Raw genomic sequence first — 20,242 nt, forward strand, 5'->3', positions numbered from 1 at the left:
CGTCCACAGCAGTATGTGGGTTTATGTGTAGCAATGACATCATGCTGACACCTATGTCGGGTAACGCTGAAAATGTTTTTAGAGGATATGAAAAGGATATGAAAACCTCAAAAAAATAAATAATGAATAATAGAGCCACCCTTTGAAATAAATGTTGAGTGGCCTCAGCCAGTTTTGGATATTGGTCCACAAACTTGCAGCATATGGACAATAGAACAACAAATGCAACAGAATCTACATAATGATGTTTTTTTAGTGTCAAACATGTTAAGTTGTTTTTTAGTAGCAGTCATTTTTGCAGAATATCTCAAAGTGAAAGATTCTAGATTAGGAATCAGTTGCTGTTTTGTAAATTGTTCTGAAAAGCTAATTAAATTATGAGCACATTTATTGTTGTATTGTATTTTAAAGTGATCAGTGTGCTGCTCTGTCGCATTCAGAACTGTTGTATCTGGTGATTTCATTTAATTTGTGATTGCTTCATTGTTAATAAGATCAAACAGCTGGTGAATTAGCACTTAGCATGCGGACACTTGCTTAGAAACAGTTTCAAGTATAAAAAGACGGAGGCCTGCTTTAATTTCACAGCAGACTGATACCCTCATGTGTTCATGGACATCTGTAAAGTTCAGAACCAGCGGAGCCTTCAGATTCTCAGCAGCAGATGTGCCAGCGGCGTCTCGGTTCCTCATCATTAAGCAGCTACATTATTACTCCTGCTTCAAGGCTGGAGAATCACAGAGCATCTGAAGAATGAGTTTTCCTTGTTGTGTCTTCCTTCCAGTCCCCAGTGCATGAAGCTGTAACGTGATGTTTTGTTGTTGGATTTCGCTCATCTTTCTAATCTTCGCGTTGGGTTCTCCACAGATGCCACTTTGCAACGTTCAAGCAATGCCAGGAGTGGGTCAAGCGTCTGAACCGGGCCATCGCTCACCCGTCCCGACTGGAGGACCTGTTCGCCCTGGCCTATCATGCCTGGTGTCTGGGAGGCAGCGTTGATGATGAAGACCAGCACGTTCATCTCTGTCGCCCAGGTCCGCGCACACACAAAAATCAGTACTGTTACAGTTTCGGATGTCATATTACTCTCGACTTAAGTTTCAAATAATGAAGTAAACATTAACAAAATTAAACTTCAGACTTCACACCATTCTGAATACTCTGTTTTAGGGATGCTAATTTTTTGTGACCAATAGCCGACACTCAGTAATCGATCAATAACCGTTAATCATTAAGTTTGGACATTGTTTAAATTATTTTGTTGTGGACCTGCGCATAGCATGTTGCTTTGCTAAGCACCTCCTCGGCCTGCTCTCTTTTTGTTTATCATGAGACAACTGTTGCAGGAGTGTGAGATCTGCCCCAGGGACGTTTAGAGTCCTCCTGCCCCGCACACACACAGTGACAGTGCTAACTTTTAGCATCCCAAGGGTGTAATGTAAGGGATTTAACAGCAGTCGAGCCTTTGTGGTGTTGGTGTGAGTTTGTTGGGAGCATTTAACAGCAGCGGTGTCGGATGTTAGCTGCTGTGGTAACTTGTGCTAACCGGGCAGATGTTGAACTGGCTGTTCTGTGTAATGGCAACAACAGAAAGTTTGCGGATACAAAATAAGGAAGACCTGGAAACACTGACCAATCAGAGCAGACTAGGGGGCTTAGCAATACAGAGAGAGGGTGAATACAGGTGTTCCAGCACACAGTATGAGGAAAATAAAGTTTTTTGAACATTAAAGCATGTAATCATATTATTAGTAGATTTCCAAAATGCAAGTATGAACCTGAAAATAAGCATAAAGGTCCCCTTTACACAACAGCTTTCATATTTTGTTAAAATGTTAATACTTCTAAAATAATTTCCTCCCTGTGTGCTCTGTGTGTGTGCAGGTGATCACGTGCGTCAGAGAATGGAGATGGAGGTGAAGAGGATGAGCTTTGACACACAGAACGTCTGGAGAGTGTCGGACATAAACTGCAACTTCAAGTATGTCAGAGATAAATTACCATAAATAGCATGACACCTCTGTCTCTGCAGATAGCTGTACTACTGTACTAGTCATGATGGTCGATAAGAGAGTGAATAGTGAGTGACAAAGTTAGAAAAAGTTTTGTGAGAGCTGCGACAGACAGTAGGGCTTGAATCAGGCCGGAGTAGGGACGCCCTAACCACAGTGTCGATCAGTGGGTGCCGCAGGCACCCCATATACAGAGGCAATATCCTTGCTGCAGCGGCCACAGGTTCGACTCCAGCCCACAGCCCTTTCCTGCATGTCGTCCCCTCTCTCTCCCCCTTTACGCCCCTGGCTGTCCTCTCATTAAAAAGGCCAAGAAAATAATCTTAAAAAAGAACTCTGCCAGGAAATGGGAGTTTTGAATTTGTCTTAAATGACGGTTGCATTTGGGGAGGATAGTTGTCAGGCTGGATTAAACTGCAAGAGTACACTGAATACACAGACATTACACATATAGTCCTTATGTAATCAGTTTTAGATTCAGTGTGACTTACACTTCAAGGGGAATCATAGTCTCGGATGTCCATCACAAAAAAACACCAGTAACTCCATTTAGAAATCATAGGAATAAAACCTGCCATCACCTACCTGAGAATTATTACGTTTTAAGTTTTATTCCAAGTAATCCGCTGATAGTTGTTTGTACATCCATGGGTACAATGCAAAAAGGAACTGGCATTTTTGGGGCTGTCTCTGGTTAAACAAAACTTATCTTATTCATTAACAAAAAGGTCTATTTCTGTAGGGCTCCTTTCCATAATGTTGTCAGACACTTAAAATAACAATCTAAGCCTGCCAGTGGCAAAAACAAGCACTTTTAGTGGACGTACATTGACGTTGCAACATGCCCTGAGTGTTTGCATTGTGGGCTGTTTGGCCAGCGATTTACTCAATATTGGACCAATTTCAAAAACCAATTAGTCCCTTGGACACGAAAACATGGGAAAATAGGGTCTGGGTTGTAAAATACTGAAGTTAACCTTTAACACATGGACAAATAAACAACACTGTAGCACTCACTCAAGCAGAAATAATGCGGTATACCATGTGTGTGTATGTGTACCTGTGTGTCCGACTCTTTTGTCTCCTTTGCTGTCTGGACAAATAAATACTCCAAAAAAAAAAAAAGGTCAGTCTGCTCGGAGGGCCCAAGAGAGCACATCCTGCTGAGGGAGAAAGACACACAGGACAACTGGCTAATTAAACGCGCTGCAGCCTGCTGAGGCCCATGACTCAGCACAGTATTTCGCTCACACACACACACACACACACACACACACATACACACGCACATGCACACACTGTCTCCGTCTCCCCTTCACTCCTCAGTCAGCAGGTGAACAGACATTGAGGGAAGTATCATGAGAGAGGAGGAGAGCAGATGGAGTCAGGCTGTAGCACTGTGTGATTTGTTCTCTCTCAGAGCTGAGCGTTCTTGATGAAGTAGTGTGACCCTGAAAACCAGAACATTTGTGTTGTCTAAAAATGTTGCTGCAGCTCAGAGTATTATTTTGTTTGGGTCTTGTATTTTTTTTTTTCACTGATAGACTCTGTGTTAAGTCAGTCCGAGTGCACTGGCTGGGAACACATATAGACTGTAAACATAATGGATGTAGCTACCATGACGTCATCCACTGGTTTGTGGACTCCAATTTTGAAGCCTCAGGTTCAGCCTTTTGGTTGTCGCTGTCTTTATTTGGAGCCAGAGAGGTAGGCTGAGAGGCTGGCACAGTGGATTAGCAAGTAGTGGCTCTGACTGAGAAGCTGAAGACACTATCCGCATACATCCTGTCACTCAAAGCCTTAATGAAATGTAAATGGGTTTTTTTCCCCCCTCAAAATTAGACATTTTCTGTCCTGGGAGCAGGAACGCGCTATCCCAGAAATCCTGGGAAATTGGCTCCTTCTTTTTAAGGCATATCTTCAGCTACAGTTAGAACGCATCGGCCATACTTCTAGTAACACTAAAATGCAACACAGAGAAACATGTTTAAATGTATGGGTTACTAACCTGACTTCATTTTTGTATTATTTGGTGGTATTAATAATTGTTAAGGCAAAAGAACACCATTTATTTTATCAGTTAGCTGAAGCCGTGAGATGGTGACTTTATTGCCTGTGAGCTGTCTGCTGAGAACATGGAAGGAATTGACAGTGTTTTATTGTCAGTACATTTGTTAAACCAAGTTATTTGGTGTATTCAAAGTCATTCTATTAAGCTGAGATGGATTCTATTTTCTGCACAAAGCTGGAGGCGGACATTGGGTTGTATTAGCCTGATGCCTACCATACACTGGAAGACTTAGAAAAGACTTTCAAAGGACTAAAACTTTGTTTGGTGTAGGGCCAGCAGAACTTAGATGGCAGAGCCCTCAACTTGGTGGGCCAAAAGGAAGTTACCATTGTGCTGCTGAGTTTTGCATCCCTGCCAGCTCCAAGATTTGCATCCACGTGGGAAGATGTAAAGATCTTGTGTATTCTGTAGTGATATGCATTTTGTACGTATCCATCTATTTAGTTTACGGCCAGAATGTCACTAGTTTTTCCCGTCTTCCCGTTATTGTATTTCTCAGGAAATGGGAAGTCATTTGAATGTGTATTCCAAGGACTTCCGTTTCCCTGGAGTAAACCTTAATGGCCATCTAATGTTTCCAGCAATATAAACTGCATTTAACCTTCCTCTATAAAAGTAATGTGTTTCCTTCCTGTCCACAGGCTTTGCTCCAGCTACCCGCAGAAGCTTCTGGTTCCAATCTGGATCACAGACAAGGAGCTGGAGAGTGTGGCTTCCTTCAGGTCCTGGAAGAGGATCCCCGTGGTGGTCTACAGGTGGGTCACATACACACTATCACACGTTTCACCAACATGCACAACAGCATTTCCTTTCTGATATTAAGATCTGCACTTGGGATTACTGACTCTGTGACCTTGAATTCCAGGCACCAGAAGAATGGGGCGGTGATCTCCCGTTGCAGCCAGCCGGAGATTAGCTGGTGGGGCTGGAGAAACACGGACGATGAGTACTTGGTGACGTCCATCGCTAAGGCTTGTCAGATGGACTCGGGAGCCAAGGGTACCTGTGGAGCACCAGCCTGCCGACAACGCGGGGAAGCTCCCGACTCCTCCGACAGTGATTTTGGTAAAGCATTCCTTTTTATTGATTTACGTTTTGCGTACACTGTTGGAGCAATGTAGCTCTCGAGAATACATTTGAATTCAGGCTGATAATGTGACATGAATTTCCATTATTTATATGTCTCATTAATTTTCTTACTTCCAAAGTGGACGACCAACAAATAATGATGCTTAACATAAGTGCCAAGTGATACACTATTTTCAATTATGCCTGCTTACATTGAGCTTCATCAGCAAATACACTGTCACCAATTTAAAATTAATTAACACCCCTAGCAATAAATTACATTTATGCGCCTCTTTCTGACTGGTTACATGCTCCAAAAATTAAAATCAAGTGCATGCAGTATCTAATATGCATTTTAATCAGGCTTAGTTATATAAATCTTTAAGTGGGACACCTGTCAGTGCAACTTAAACAACTCTGATGAGCCCTATCTTACACACGATGCTAGGTGGTAATTGTTAGTTTCAGACCGAGGCATTTGTCATTTTCACGGCCAGCACCACATTGTGAAAGCAGCAAATGTCCTTGTGCCAATCTGTGTCCCCAAGGATGTGTAGGTCTTAAAGTGAGGTGTTGTCAGTCGAATTGTTGGCGTATTGCTATTTGACATTATGTAAAATGTGAATGTAGCAGAGAGCAGAGCAGAGCTAAAGAGCTGCTGTGTGACACCCCATTAAGAGCGACTCTGAGAAAAAGGCTCTCGTGCTTGTTTTGGCACTAAAACAAAGTGAACTTGGACTTGTCCTAAATACACTTTAGACTATGTGCTATAGATCATCTAAATGGGGCCTAATATGTCAATTTGCAAAGTACATGAACTGACTGAGTGCAGAGAGAAATAGTTTAGTTGCAGCCTCGGAGTAATTACTCGTCTGTCTCCACGGTTGAAAGCAGGTCTCTTGACTTGTGATCGTTACTTGTAGCAACACTGTGGCAGTGTCATCAGAAGGAGATATTGATTTTCAGTAGGTTACAAATCGAGTCAGTTTCTGTTTATCATGTCTGTGGCGCTTCTCTGATTGCCTCCTTCTGCTTTCACACTTTCTCTCTCTTCCTCTCTGTGCCAGTTCGATTCACATAGCACTGTCCACTCACAACAGTAAAATATCATCTCTCTGTCCTCTTGCCTGTCTCTCCAGACTCCTCTCTGACGGGCGGCTCTGGCTGCGATGACAACACTGTGCCACAGAAGCTGCTGATTCTGGATGCTCGCTCATACACCGCTGCAGTGGCCAACCGAGCCAAGGGCGGAGGCTGTGAGTGTGAAGGTTAGTGCGACCAAACATTTGAGAAGTCTTAAAGGGGACCTAATGTTTTCATTTTCAGATTCATACATGTATTTTAAGTGCCTACCAGAACACGTCGACAGGCTGTAACATAAACACTTTATTTTCCTCACACTGTCTGTACTGGAACACCTGTATTCACCTTCAGTCTGAGACGCTCCATTTTAGCATCTGTCTTTTCAAGCCCCCCTCCCGAAAAAGCCCAGTCTGCTCTGATTGTTCAGTGTTTGTGGGTCTTCCGTATGAAAAATTTGGAAGGATTTCATGTTTCCCTGATGTTAGCATGTAGCTACATATAGCAGTGTAAAGAAATCTGTCAGGTTGTAGCCAAACTAGAAATAAACAGCTAGAAACAGAGTATTCAGAACAGTCTAATATAATATGTGCATAAAATGTAAATATGTTAACGAGGTATTAGAACAAGGTAACACAATGGTGATGAAAGCCCTTATATTTGCTGTATTATGAACTGGGTGTTCCAGGGGAAAAAAAACAAGCATTGCACAGTAAGCAATGTGTTTTCCAACACCCAGTAGTGGCTGGTCCACCAAAGAGGGTAGGCGAAGCTACACACACCAGACTCGCTCTTCAACTCCCTTGTGTGTGAAACGGCATACTGTTTTATTCCTGGTCTCTCTTAGAGTTGTGAGTTAATGGTTACTATGGCTGAACAAAGACAAGAGTGAGATTAGGTCCTAGAACCTGCTGCAGTTTTTTTTTTTTTTTTTAAAAACAAGGTATTTTTATTGGCACTTAAATAAAGATATACAGAGTATTAATAAACAAACACAGAGCCAGTAAGGACAAAAAGACCACCCCATCCACCCATCAGCACAGGAACAAACAGACCAGTCAAAGTAAAATCCAATACAGAAGAAAGAAAGGAAAAATAAAAGGGGGAAACAACGACAAATCAGTTAACCTGTGTGACATAAGAAGGGGAGTATAGTGTGTTTCATTACAATTTTTCAGCTGCCATATTTGCCACAAAAGTTAAAAATGGTTGCCACGTGGATCCTTAAATAAAACAACAGATATTCTCCAACTGTAAATGATACATAACATCCTTAATCCAATGTCCGTATGTTGGAGGTGAAGAGTCCGTCCAATTACACAGGATGAACCTTCAGGCCAGAAGTGAGCACTCCAAGTTACTGGAGCGAGTTACTCCAAATATTGCCATGGACATAGATGGGGCCACCAGCCGTCCAAACATTGTTGAAAAAGTTTTAAATACTAAATCCCAGAAATGAAATAGTTTGGGACATGACCAGAACATGTGACATAAAGTGGCTGAAGACTGGATCAATATCACTGCTCTGGACCAGTGGAGTCAGTGTACAATCTTAAACAGTGTGTCTCAGACAAATGGAGGATGAATAAATATTTTGAATAGCTTTATGCCACACCTCCTCCGATATCTGCTCTCCAAATTCCTCCTCCCATCTCTGCTTTTCAGAGTCCAAAGCTGCAAGATTATGGGCATTGAATGATTCGTTGATTTGATGAACACCTGGGGCAGTTTTTGAGGAACTATAAAAGTTATTCAATAGTCAATGTTTTATTATGAACATACAGTTGAATTTCCCATTGAAGAAAAGTTACAAAAATGTTTGTGTATGCTGTCTTAGAGAGAAGGAAAATCAGAATTGGCAGGTCAGACTTTTAAAAAAATTGGAAACCAGAATCGGCCAAAATCTGAAATCGGAAACAGCCAAGTAAATTGCAGTCGTTGCATCTCTAGTATTAAGTGGGTCAGTTCTGCTTTTCCACACATCTATTTAAGAAGGTGCTGCTCTGCATGCAGTCTCGGGGGCCTCACTCTGCAGAGGTCAAATTTAATGTCAATGTCCACTTTGACATATGATATTCAGTAAGCAAATGATACGTGCCACCAGTGACGGTCTCACTGCTCAAAACCATGAATGTTCTGTTTGTCTGAGATAATAAAAGCAAACACCAACATCTGAACACATGATGCTACTGTATCACACGAGCTAGGTGTTGTTTATGTCTGATGACCTTCATCAGTGTTGTTTATGTTTGTTTGTTTTCAGAGTACTACCCCAACTGTGAGGTGATGTTCATGGGAATGGCTAACATCCACGCCATCCGGAACAGCTTTCAGGCCCTGAGGACCGTCTGCAGTCAGATCCCCGATCCGGGAAAGTAAGTCGATCTGTTTGACCTTACTCTCCGTGCAGCTCTGCCTTCATCGGTGCCGCCCTCTCCCTTTCCCTCCCCCCCCCTTTAATGGCCACAGTAAGCAACACCGCACAGAGATGGGAACGCTGCCACAGTCCATTCCTGTTCATGCTGGGCCAGCCAGCTGTCTGTCTGTACACAGCGACAGCAGAGACGTGTGTTTCCGTTTGTTCTGTGTGTTTTTACCAGCTGTGTATGCTTTACAAGTGTGTTTACATCTGTGACTGTATATGTATTACATGTGCGGTTGTATGTACAGTGCATAGGTTAACCCAGCTATGACGTCACACCGTGTTATTTTTGACGCTTGTTGTTACTCTGATGAAGGTGTGTACTGACACAGGGAGGCCTCCATAGATATAGGTCAGAGGCTTCCTCCTCTCAACCCCGTCAACCTAAGATAACCCAGAGTGACCAGAGGTTGTTGATGTTGCAACGGGTACTTCGCAAAGTCAAGGAGGGATCCTGAAATGGCTGCATGCTATGTCATCGAAATCCCGCCGAAGGATTATGTCAATGTCTAGGATAATTTGTTCAGAGAATTTTCAAGGATTTTCAATCCTATGCACACGATGCATCAGTCCTGTCCGGCGATTTCTAAAGATGCAAGTGAACTTTCAGTCACTTTTACCAAAATCTGTTTATGATCAAATTTGAGGCAAGAAATGTCAAGACAACTTTATTTGCACAGCGCATTTCATACACTAGGGCAATTCAACGTGCTTTACAGAGTAATAAAGATACAACAAACGTAAAGGATTCATTTACAAAGTACAAGCCAGTGATACAAGAGGTACAACAAGTCAAGTGAAATAAATTAAAAGGTAGAGTATGCAGTGTAAAACAGGAAAGCTTTTAGGTCTGAAAGTGGTCAGAGTCAGGTTTGTGTAATGTCTCAGGGAGGTTGTTTAAGGTCTGCATTGCACAATAACAAAATGCTGCTTCATCGTATTTTGTTCTAACTCTAACAAGCAGTAGGCCCGCCCCAGAGGTCCTCAGGGTTCTTGGGAGTTTCATATTGCACAAACATATCAGAGATGTATGTGGGCCCAGAGCCACAAAGTGATTTGTAGACGAGCAGCAAGACTTTGAAGTAAATTCTCAGAGTGACTGGTAGCCAGTGTAGGTATTTTAGAATTGGTGTTATGTGGTCGTATGTCTGAATAAGTTGTAGTCGCCAAAAAGCTTTTTTTGAGAGCCCTGTGAACAGACTATTTTGTAATCTAATCTCCTGGGAAAAAAGGCATGAAATCCTGTCACTGTATCTTCACTTGAACTTGATATACAAGGCCTAGTTTAAAGTTTATTCTGACTTTCGTAAGGCGAGGGCACTAATGCATCGCCAGTTCTTGACTGTGCTTGTCTTTAAAAAATGGCACAGGACAAGAGCGAAGAGATGACGGTGCAAAATGCATTTGAATGCAAGTATCTTCAGTGTCCTTGTAAATGTGTTATCACCATGAATGTGTAAAGCACATTTCTTTTGCTGTTTCAAAAACTGGAAGTTAAGACGGGACAGTGTCAGTGACGCACACCCGAACCCTCTTTAGACTGTTCCATTATTTGTCCTTCAAATGCTTGGCAGGAGTCTTGCCAAGCCTTTGTAGTACCCAACTTGGAAATACCAGGGAAGCATCCTTGACTTTGAGAAGCACCCCAAATCTAGGCTCCAGACCACATCATCAGTCGGGACAGGCTCTGTGTTGATTTATCCGTATCTGATCAGTCACCTCTGGTGTTTCCAGCTGGCTTTCGGCACTTGAGAGCACCCGTTGGCTGCAGCACCTGTCTGTCATGCTGAAGGCAGCCACTCTGGTGTGTTCGGCGGTGGAGAGGGAGGGCCGTCCTGTCCTGGTGCACTGTTCGGACGGGTGGGACCGCACCCCCCAGATTGTAGCCCTCTCCAAGGTCCTGCTGGACCCCTACTACAGGACACTAGAGGTGAGAGTCTGCACAGTTGGACCACAGAATGTTGCATACAGTAGGATTTTAGATACACTTGTTATAACTGAAATAATTTCACACATTAAAGTCTGTTTACAGGAAACTGAATTGTCAGCAGTCGAGTTGCATTGTGGGTACATAGGTGCCAGGTTTTCACAAGGAAGAATAACTAGTGGAATAAAGTAGATATCTCTTGCTCTGCTGAATTATTCTACTGTCAATGGTGACAATGTTATCAGACTGTAATGCTGAATCAGTTTTTGCTGCACTGTCGTATTAGCACTTCCATAACTGACTACCTTGTGGTCCACAGGGTTTCCAGGTGCTTGTAGAGACTGAGTGGCTGGACTACGGTCATAAGTTTGGGGACCGCTGCGGCCACCAGGAGAACGCTGACGATGTGAGCGAGCAGTGTCCCGTCTTCCTGCAGTGGCTGGACTGTGTTCACCAGCTGCTTAAACAGTTCCCCTGCCTGTTTGAGTTCAACGAGGCCTTCCTGGTGGGTGGTCGTACAGCACTCTTTACTTCTCTCTGTTCTTTTAATAATTACTATATACGTTTTTTGTCACTATATTCACCTGGGACTAATATTACCAGGGGATCTTATGAGATTTAGAAATTACCCCCCCTCGAATTTACTGACTTTATTCCCTCATTATAATATCAAAGCTCTGCGTAACAAAATGCAAAAATTATCGTTCACATTAACCTTTAATTATGAAATCAGTCCCCTGGGTTGTTTGTGCAGTATTTCAGAGAAATATTGATGGGATACTGTCTGTAAGTGTTGAAAGACAGAAAAAATGTTTCTTCGCACATGCTGCCGTGCGTTTCATCCATCTCATCATTTTTTGAGATTTTGCTCCGAGCGAGATGATCCTACTGCGCCCCATATTCTTCCAAAACTTTCATTTATAATTGAACTTGATATACACTGTCGTTTTACAACCACAACTAATCTTGTTGTCAGGTGGTGTTTCACATCATTGAGCTGTTACACCGAATTAGCAGAGCACTATCAAACCATAAAGAATCTGAATCATTGCCTGACTTCATCTTCCATCTCCCTCGTGTGTCCAGGTCAAGCTGGTGCAGCATACGTACTCGTGTCTTTATGGCACCTTCCTGTGCAACAACGCTCGCGAGAGGGAGACGAGGAACATCTACAAGCGCACCTGCTCTGTGTGGTCCCTGCTTCGCAACGGAAACAAGAACTTCCAGAACTTCCTCTACATCCCCAGTCATGATATGGTACCCACCTCTTTTGACACTGTAACTTACATTGTTATAATGCTGTTACTATTATACTGTTATTAACCGCCACAAGTTAAATACAGAAATAACGGGGGGTTGCCTCCTACTTTTAGCCACCGAGCCTTTTAGTCATTGAGGAGACTGACTTGTATATGTATAATATGTATTTTTGATTTTGGGATGAGCTGTCCCTTTAAAGGAACAGTGACTCAGCAGATTGCTAGTTTTATTTCTCTCAGACTCAACCTCCCAGACTCTAAGTAAGCTGCTTTATCAATGATTAATATGACTTAACTTTAAGTTTCATCCCCAAACTGTTTTTTCTATCAGAGATTTAAAGCATGACTCTAACTTGAAGATTAAACCCTGATAGTCTGTGTTTGACCTCTAAGACAAGTATGGAAAAGGTCATAGTAAACCCTCCACAGCAGTACAGCAGTGGTAGAACAGCACCGACAGGCACCACCATTACTGTATATTGATCGTCTGGGATCCTCGTGTCTTGTTTGTCTGCCAGGTGCTGCAGCCAGTCTGCCACACACGAGCATTACAGCTGTGGACGGCTGTGTACCTGCCCACCTCCTCCCCCTGCACCGCTGTGGACGACTCTATGGAGCTCTACCTCCCCCCGAATGTCACCGGAGACGAACTCACCTCCCGTTCCCTGGACAGGTGTGTTTGTTTGATGCAAATCTGATCAGCTACTCAGTATCTGTGCTTAATGTTTGTAGCTGTCCATGTACAGAGATATACATTGATTCAAAATTCCCTTATGTTAGAGAGCAACACCGCCCTCTAGAGTCCCAAACAGAGAATTGCATCATTGCCATTTCGGCACCTGTGGGGAAAAAATAAACCTTTTTATGTATTTCTGATTTCCAGACTTCCCAAGACTCGCTCCATGGACAACCTGCTGTCAGCTTTTGAGAACGGGGTGCCCTTGACACGTACATCCAGCGACCCAAATCTCAATAAGCACTGCCAGGAGGATCGCTCTACCCTGGAGCCCTCGCCAAGCACGGAGGAAACCTCTGCAGACGTCTCTGATGAGGTCACGCCCGACACTGGACTGGACAGCAGTGAGGGGGAACCTCTACACCAGAGTCCTGCCAAGACCCCAGAGGGTGTCCCAGTTTCAGAGAGCTGTGAAGACACAGAGGAGGAGCCCTGTCTCACCACACAGCCCCTGCCCTCTCTGCCCCTTCCCCCTGTCCCTCTCAGTAAGGACGTCACACTTACTCACACTCCCTTCCCCACTCCTGTCCTTCAACAGGCTCTGCCTCAGATCACTAACCCTCCACTCCCTCCACCTCCACCTCCGCTGGAGGCTGAGAGCCCCTGTAGGACTGCTGAGAGCACCACGTCACCCACTCATAAATCAGAGCCGTGCTTACCTCTCCCCTGCAACGGCACTCAGCCTGCAGCTGCCACACCCACCTCGCTGCTGAACGGCCACAGTGACAGCCAAACAAATGGCCTCCCAGCATCTGCAGAGCTGCTGGCTCTGAAGCAGCTCACACCACTCCTTCCCATGGAGGACTCCACAGAGACTCTCACAGATGAGGGAGAGCTTCCCCCCGCCCTGCCTCCCACTGTGAGCCAGCATCTGACCCAGAATCATTTGAATGATGAGCCTGAGTCACCCCAACCCCAGAAGGAGAGAGAGGACATGAGTACAGACATAGTGAAAGGAAGAGAGCGTGTGTTCACAGCTGCAGCAGCTCCTGCAGACTGCACCCAGGTAGCAGCTCGCCATCTGATCTCCCAGAGCCAGATCGCAGACCTGTCCCTGCTCGGCGCCCACTGGGAGAGCGTCCAGGGTCTGGTGCAGTCCGCCTGCAGCAGTGGCAGCCACTCTGGCGTCAGCCGGGCCTTGCAGCACAACACTTACCAGAGTCGTCGACTTGCCAGTAAGCTGCTCCGCTCCCAGGGCTTTGCCATCGCCAATGGCTCCCAGTGCTGCCGCAGAGAGGCTCTGTGTTGTCCCAGCAGCCCTGTGCAGGCTGGGTGGCTGTCTGCTGCCAGGAGTTCAGGCTATGCTGGTATGTGTGGGCCTGCTGCTGCCGCCGCCCTCAACAGCTACTCCCTGGCTGGCCATCAGCTCCTGCCAGTGTCATACTCCTCGCCCTCCGCATCCAGCTCCCCTCCCCCACCCCAGGCCCCAGCTTACCTGGATGACGACGGGCTGCCGGTGCCCATGGACGCCGTGCAGCAGAGACTGCGGCAGATCGAGGCGGGCTACAAGCAGGAGGTGGAGGTGCTGAGGCAGCAGGTGCGACAGCTGCAGATGAGGCTGGAGAGTAAACAGTATGGCACCCCTCCCTCGGAGCCAGACATCGACTACGAGGATGACATCGTGAGTAGCTTTTCCCAGTGATGACGTTAATGCCCAGTGCTAGAAGCTTATTTCTGTCTGCAGCGTTCGTAAATGTTTACTTTTGATAATCCCCAGGAAGTGTTCTGTCCTCTGTCAGTCCCATCTGTTTTCTGATCTCGCCCTTTTCTCGCTGTTTTCAGACGTGTCTGCGGGAGTCAGACAACAGTAATGAAGAGGACTCTCTGTCAACCCACAGCGAGGACCGTCTGTCTGAGGGTAGCTGGGACCGAGTGGAGCCCAAGGACACAGAGGTCAGCATCTTTCACTGCTTCATTGTCTAAAATAACTCCGCTTCATCACCTTCCTTCCTCCCCCTCACCTGTGTGACGAGGAGCACCTCTGATAACAGCACACTGTTCTGATAGAGATGTCTGTGTGTGTGTGTGTAGGTCACGAGGTGGGTGCCGGACCACATGGCCTCCCATTGTTTCAACTGTGACTGTGAGTTCTGGATAGCCAAGAGACGTCACCACTGCAGGTGGGTGTCCTTCTTACCTAAATAAATACAAGAACACAAAAATATCACATTTAGTCACACATGTAAAGGTAGAAGAGAAAAAATCATGGGTGTTAAGTATAAACATATACTGTATATAAAAGCCCATTGAACAGACACTTTCACTATCAATAACCGTCAAAAAAAAGTTTTTCTATTTATCAATAAACACTTAATGAAATTTAGATTGTGTTGTTGTATCGCTCTTTTACTGAGCTAGCTTGAGAACGGCCCCCACTAAAAGATTTTTCAAATCTTAGCTGATGTTGAAAATGTTGAAAACAGACCCTACACATCACAACATGTAAAGATAAATTTAACAGTCTTATTCATATAGTTCGTGGAGAGCAACGATTTGGCCTTAACGTCACACCGCACACTAACAGATTCCATTCACGAACAACCAAAGTCCTGACTCTCAAATCTCGCAAATCTCTCGTGATCAAACATGACTTTAGAGAAAACATACATGGCGGATGACAAGCAGGAGGATGTAGCGTTTAGTTTTTGCACTACGTTGTACAGAAAAATTACTAAGAAAACATTTAAAAACATGGATTAAGTTGTGGAGACGGCGTGAACATGTACTGTACATGTTAAAGCCTGAGCCCTTCACAATAGGACACTGGATCGTATCTAACACTGAACATGTTTAATACTTGCGATTTGAAATCAGTTTGGGCAGAACAGACTTCCAGGCAGATGGGGAATGTAAAAATCACACTTAACATACATCGACAACATCAAACAAAGCAGTGCTTTGCTGACGATTGTCAGAAGAGGGGAATCTGGCACAAAATCAGCTTGATTCTTGTTAGTGTGTACTGTGAACTGTAACTTATCGTCAAACACACTTCATTTAAACTCAACAGAAACAAAATAAAACTCACCCACTCATATCTTGGTTCGTGTTTCTAGTGTTCCAATAATCACCAACTCTGTGAATTAAGGGTTTATTTCAACCAAACCAGAGTTAGATGTGAAAACCTGCTCATCTACACACTGATTTTTACCACTGTGTCTGAGCAGCAGCAGCTCTCAGTCATTGTTCTGAGGCAGACCATCAAAATTACCAAAATAAAATGACAAGAATCACCCAGAAAAACAACTCAATCAATCGCAGATAGCTGATAGCTATAGCTATATTTGTCCAGTTACCCAGCCCCCAGTTACCACTATCTCAGTATGAAGTGAAATTTCAGAAACCTATTCATTTAATGACTTAAATACAGAAAAGCAAGAAACATTCAAGAATCTGTAATCGGCACGGTTTCTAATGAATCCTGTCAATCATCAGAATTGTCTATAAAAAAATTCTCTTCATTGACCGATCAGCTAAAGTAGTTCTCGTTCATTTTGAAGATCTCTCGCTATTCGCTTTCTTGAGAGTCAAATAAAAACACTGATATCACTCTCATGTCTGTACATAAATATGAAGCTACAGCCAACAGCAGGTTAGCTTGACTTTAGAAAGCTAGAAAGAGTGGAAACAGGATGACGTGGCCGGCCTGGCGAGCTGGTTGCACTGCAAAAACATCATGTTGTTACGAGGGAGATGTATACTGGGTTAACTGGGGTGCAGTAAGCTTCAGAGGTGCTGGAAGTCAGCTGTTTCTCCATGCTTCCAGTCTTTGTGCTAAGCTAAACTAATGGCTGCTGCCTCTAGCTTCATATTTAATGTACAGACATGAGAGTCAGTTTTAACTTTCATCAAACTATTCCTTCAAACTTCTAGGCCTTGTCTCTAACAGTAGCTGCTTTAGGATCAGGTTTAACAGCCTCCTGATTTGTGTATTCACTCATTCAAAGCATCAGATATAATAAACATTTGTTCAGCAGAGCTTTTTTGGAGTTTTTTATATACACATATCTCCTGGCACTATGTTGCTGCAGCACAGTTCTGCCAAAGCAGCAGCCTGCGATTCAAACACAGACTTTGCTTTGTATTTTCAAAGCAATAAACCAAGCTTTAGTTTCAGCCCATGGTTTCAGAATGAAAGGCTCTCAGTTAGCCAGAGAATTATTTATATGCTCCGCTGAGACAGTCGTCCCCAAACTGAGAGAAATTTATAACGGACAGAGCACTACTCTGAAAATACAGAGGATGGACAAATTGTTTGCTGCAGTAGAAGTAGCTGACTATCAGATACATTCTGCATATGTCACTATTTAAACATGTTCATCCTATAAAGTCATGGAAGTTAAAGGAATACTTCACCTTCAAAGAAAAATTTAAAAGAATTAAATTAAAGTTTCTGATACCTGTAGAAAGTCTGGACCGCAAAAACCACATCAGATGTGATTTTTGCAAATTGGATCCAAACCACAGTTGTAGGTGGTTTAAAATGTGACGGCAATCGGATTTCTTCAGATGCGCGTCAGTCCAGACACTCTGGATGCTCAAATCGTATTTCAAAAGTGTCTTTTGCGACACTTCCAACACGACATGACGGTGTCAAATCCAAAGTGGCGGAAGTGCTGAACAGAATCCATGCTGCTACTAGCAGAGCTCTATGGAGGAGTTCAGTTGGTGCGATGGAGGAGTTCTGCACTGCGACTTGTTTGGAGGACGAAATGATGGACCTCCATTTCTCATGCTTCCGAGCTGAAAAGCTTCATCAACAGCTTAGGAACGTAGTTGCCGACACGCATTACCACAGCGACCCACACAGATAGGTCAGTGTTGTCTGAACACACACGATCTGATCACTTGCAAAGATCTGATTTGAGAAACAAATCTGATCACTCTGCAGTCTGAGCGAAGCCTTTGCTGTGTGCTCTCTCCTAACTCTCTGTGTGGTCTCCATCTTCAGGAACTGTGGCAACGTGTTCTGTAAAGACTGTTGTCATCTGAAGCTGCCCATCCCAGACCAGCAGCTGTATGACCCGGTGTTGGTCTGCAACACCTGCCACGACCTGCTCCTGGAGTCCCGCACCCGCGAGATCCGCAGCCAGCAGCTCAAGAAGGCCATCGCCACAGCCTCCAGCTGAGAGAAGCGTCGTGTAACATGGCCCGCCTCGGCTCTGTCCTGCTCGTTTTGGACTGATGAGCCGAGCGCCCCGTTGTGACCCCAACCTGCTGCGGTTTTGGGAAGATGAGGAGGACTTGTTACTCTTTGGGAGGCTCGGTTTCAGAGTGGAGATGCACTGTGAGACTGTCTGAGAGGCGGAGAAGAGGAACGTCTGAGATGGAGGTGTGTCAGCAGGGGAGGTTTTCCTGCAGAACAAACCCCCTTCTGTTCAAAGACATTTTCAGCCTGGAGCACTGCAGCGTCCGGCTGCCTCCACGCGGCGCCCTGTCCGAGTCACTTCTCCAACCTGTCCACCCACCTTTAGTACCAAACACCTGCACCCTCCTTACAGACACTGTCTCGCACTTCAGAGGACAATCGCTCACCCTTCCATGTGTCGGGGACTCCAAAGCCTTTGCCTGTACTACTGGAGGCTTTCAACTTTAAAAGAAAAGAATTGCTGCTACAGTATTTAAAAGTCTAATTTTGTATTCTTATTTTGTGCACTACTAGCTGTTGTGTATTTGAGGGAATTTGAGACCAAACTTGAGCAAAAGGGAGAAATCTGCTGTTTACTTTGTCATTGCATCTTTTTTCTTGGAGCCTGAATGTAATATGTAATGGATAACTGGATCGAGTTTATGTTCACGTGCATTCGGTGGGTCGTATATATGTGTTCATTGCTGCAATGTGTTTTCAAAAATTATGTATATGCACAGTCAATGTGGTTCTGTCTTTATCAATGCTTTTCTCCAGTATAGCCATGTTGCAACATTATGCGTTCTGGGGGACGTGTGTGTGGACGGATCGATGCCATGCTGTTTGTTTTGTGGAATGTGTGCTCGATGTGTTAAGAGGAAGAGAACACAGTAACGTGTGGAGACAACAGTTTTCTGTAATGTCTACTTCTGATGCGAGACAATGTCATTTGAAGGTACTGTGGGTATTTAGTGACGTCGCAGAGGGAAGGTTTTTCTGCTGAGATATTTGAGAATGAATGTCCATCTGACTGATGCGTCCTCCTCGGATTGTTAACAGGCAGTAAAGACTGAACAAAGTGCTTGGAGTTTCTCGTTCTGTTCAGGGGAGTTTGGCCACAGCCCCCTTTAAAAAAAATCTATGTTTGTGTCTACTGGTTGTTCCTTGAGACAATAGTGCCATATTTTGTTTTTGTCTATTTTTAAAGCCTTTTTCTTTCTTCTGGATGGCAGCAGGTTTCTAATTGGCCACCTCTCTGTATGTTTAACTGGTACAGATAGTTAGCTGCTTAATAACATTGAGACAACTAAAGATTAACAGATGGCTCGGTTCAATAACGAGGCTAACCGTTTCAACGGATGATCGGATGTCACTGAATTAGTTAACCTGTGTGGTTATCCGTGGTCTAATATTTGGGATTTTTTCACACGGTGTTCATGAAGTCAAAATCTTTGAATGGAACTCAGACATGTAACATACATAGTTATCTGATCCGTAGTGGTGGCTAAAACCTGTCACTTAATGAATAATTGTTGTAAAGAAATGCACTGTAAAAGTTAAATCCCATGGGTTAAAATAAAAGATTATATCATGGATCTGTTATCAAGGTTCCTTATTTGCATGTCGCTCTGGGAAAAAAATATTCAGAAGGTCTACTCATATTTTTTATACATATACATTTACACCGATCAGCCAAAACATTAAAACCACTGACAGGTGAAGCGAATATTATTTTGTTCCAATGCATTGTTCTGCTGGGAGACCTTTGGTTCTGGCATTCATGTGAATACCACCTGACATGTTCCACCCACTCAAGCACTGTTGCAGACCAAGTACCCCCACCATGCCATGCCACACTGCAAACATCTCTCAGGAATGACCCAAGGAATGCGACAAAGACCTCAAAGTGTCAACATGGCCTCCAAATTCCCCAGATCCCAATCTGAATGAGCATCTGTGGCACATGCCGTGACTCCACCTCACAACCCACTGGACTAAATGGNGGCACATCACAAGAATCCTTGAGCAGATTGGGACCTGGGAAATTTAGAAGCCAGGTCGACACCTTGAGCTTTTTGTCACGCTCCACAGGCCATTTGTAAACAGTCTTTGTAGTGTGGCATGGTGCATTATCCTGCTGGGGGGCCACTGCCATTGGGGAATACTGTTGGCATGAGGGGGGGTACTTGGTCTGCAACGGTGTTTGAGTGGGTGGAACATGTCAGGTGGTATCCACATGAATGCCAGAACCAAAGGTTTCCCAGCAGACCAATGCATTGTAACAAAATAATCAAAGTTATTTACTTCACCTGTCAGTGGTTTAAATGTTTTGGCTGATTACTGTAAATATATATATGTTTAAAAAAATATGAGTAGACCGTCTGAATATTTTTTATGACAGTTGCTCAATAGCCGCGGTATGAAATTACCTGGATATCCTGCATCGTTGGGCCCTTTAGAGCAGGCGCACTAGAGACTTTGTGGATTGAATGGATAAGTTCCAGTTTAGCGCTCTGCTAACTTAAATGGAGAAGAAAAT

The 20,242-nt window shown here is 44.1% G+C and overlaps 1 protein-coding gene across 5 annotated transcripts in view; it reads left to right on the forward strand.

Annotated features, from left to right (window-relative positions):
- mtmr4 (myotubularin related protein 4) overlaps positions 1–19,296 on the forward strand; it is a 68,160-nt gene extending 48,864 nt beyond the window's left edge. For all 5 annotated transcript variants that reach the window (XM_050040244.1, XM_050040245.1, XM_050040242.1 and 2 more), the window contains 14 exons: positions 868–1,034; positions 1,885–1,981; positions 4,725–4,838; positions 4,949–5,148; positions 6,291–6,419; positions 8,495–8,606; positions 10,388–10,583; positions 10,900–11,085; positions 11,667–11,837; positions 12,358–12,512; positions 12,723–14,196; positions 14,358–14,468; positions 14,607–14,695; positions 17,527–19,296. In XM_050040244.1, the coding sequence (XP_049896201.1) occupies positions 868–1,034; positions 1,885–1,981; positions 4,725–4,838; positions 4,949–5,148; positions 6,291–6,419; positions 8,495–8,606; positions 10,388–10,583; positions 10,900–11,085; positions 11,667–11,837; positions 12,358–12,512; positions 12,723–14,196; positions 14,358–14,468; positions 14,607–14,695; positions 17,527–17,704 (3,379 nt within the window). In that variant the 3' untranslated portion in view covers positions 17,705–19,296. The remainder of the gene's footprint in view (positions 1–867; positions 1,035–1,884; positions 1,982–4,724; positions 4,839–4,948; positions 5,149–6,290; positions 6,420–8,494; positions 8,607–10,387; positions 10,584–10,899; positions 11,086–11,666; positions 11,838–12,357; positions 12,513–12,722; positions 14,197–14,357; positions 14,469–14,606; positions 14,696–17,526) is intronic.
- The last annotated feature ends 946 nt before the right edge of the window (positions 19,297–20,242 follow it).

Source organism: Epinephelus moara, chromosome 3, assembly GCF_006386435.1.
Source record: "Epinephelus moara isolate mb chromosome 3, YSFRI_EMoa_1.0, whole genome shotgun sequence".
Lineage (NCBI taxonomy): Eukaryota > Metazoa > Chordata > Actinopteri > Perciformes > Serranidae > Epinephelus > Epinephelus moara.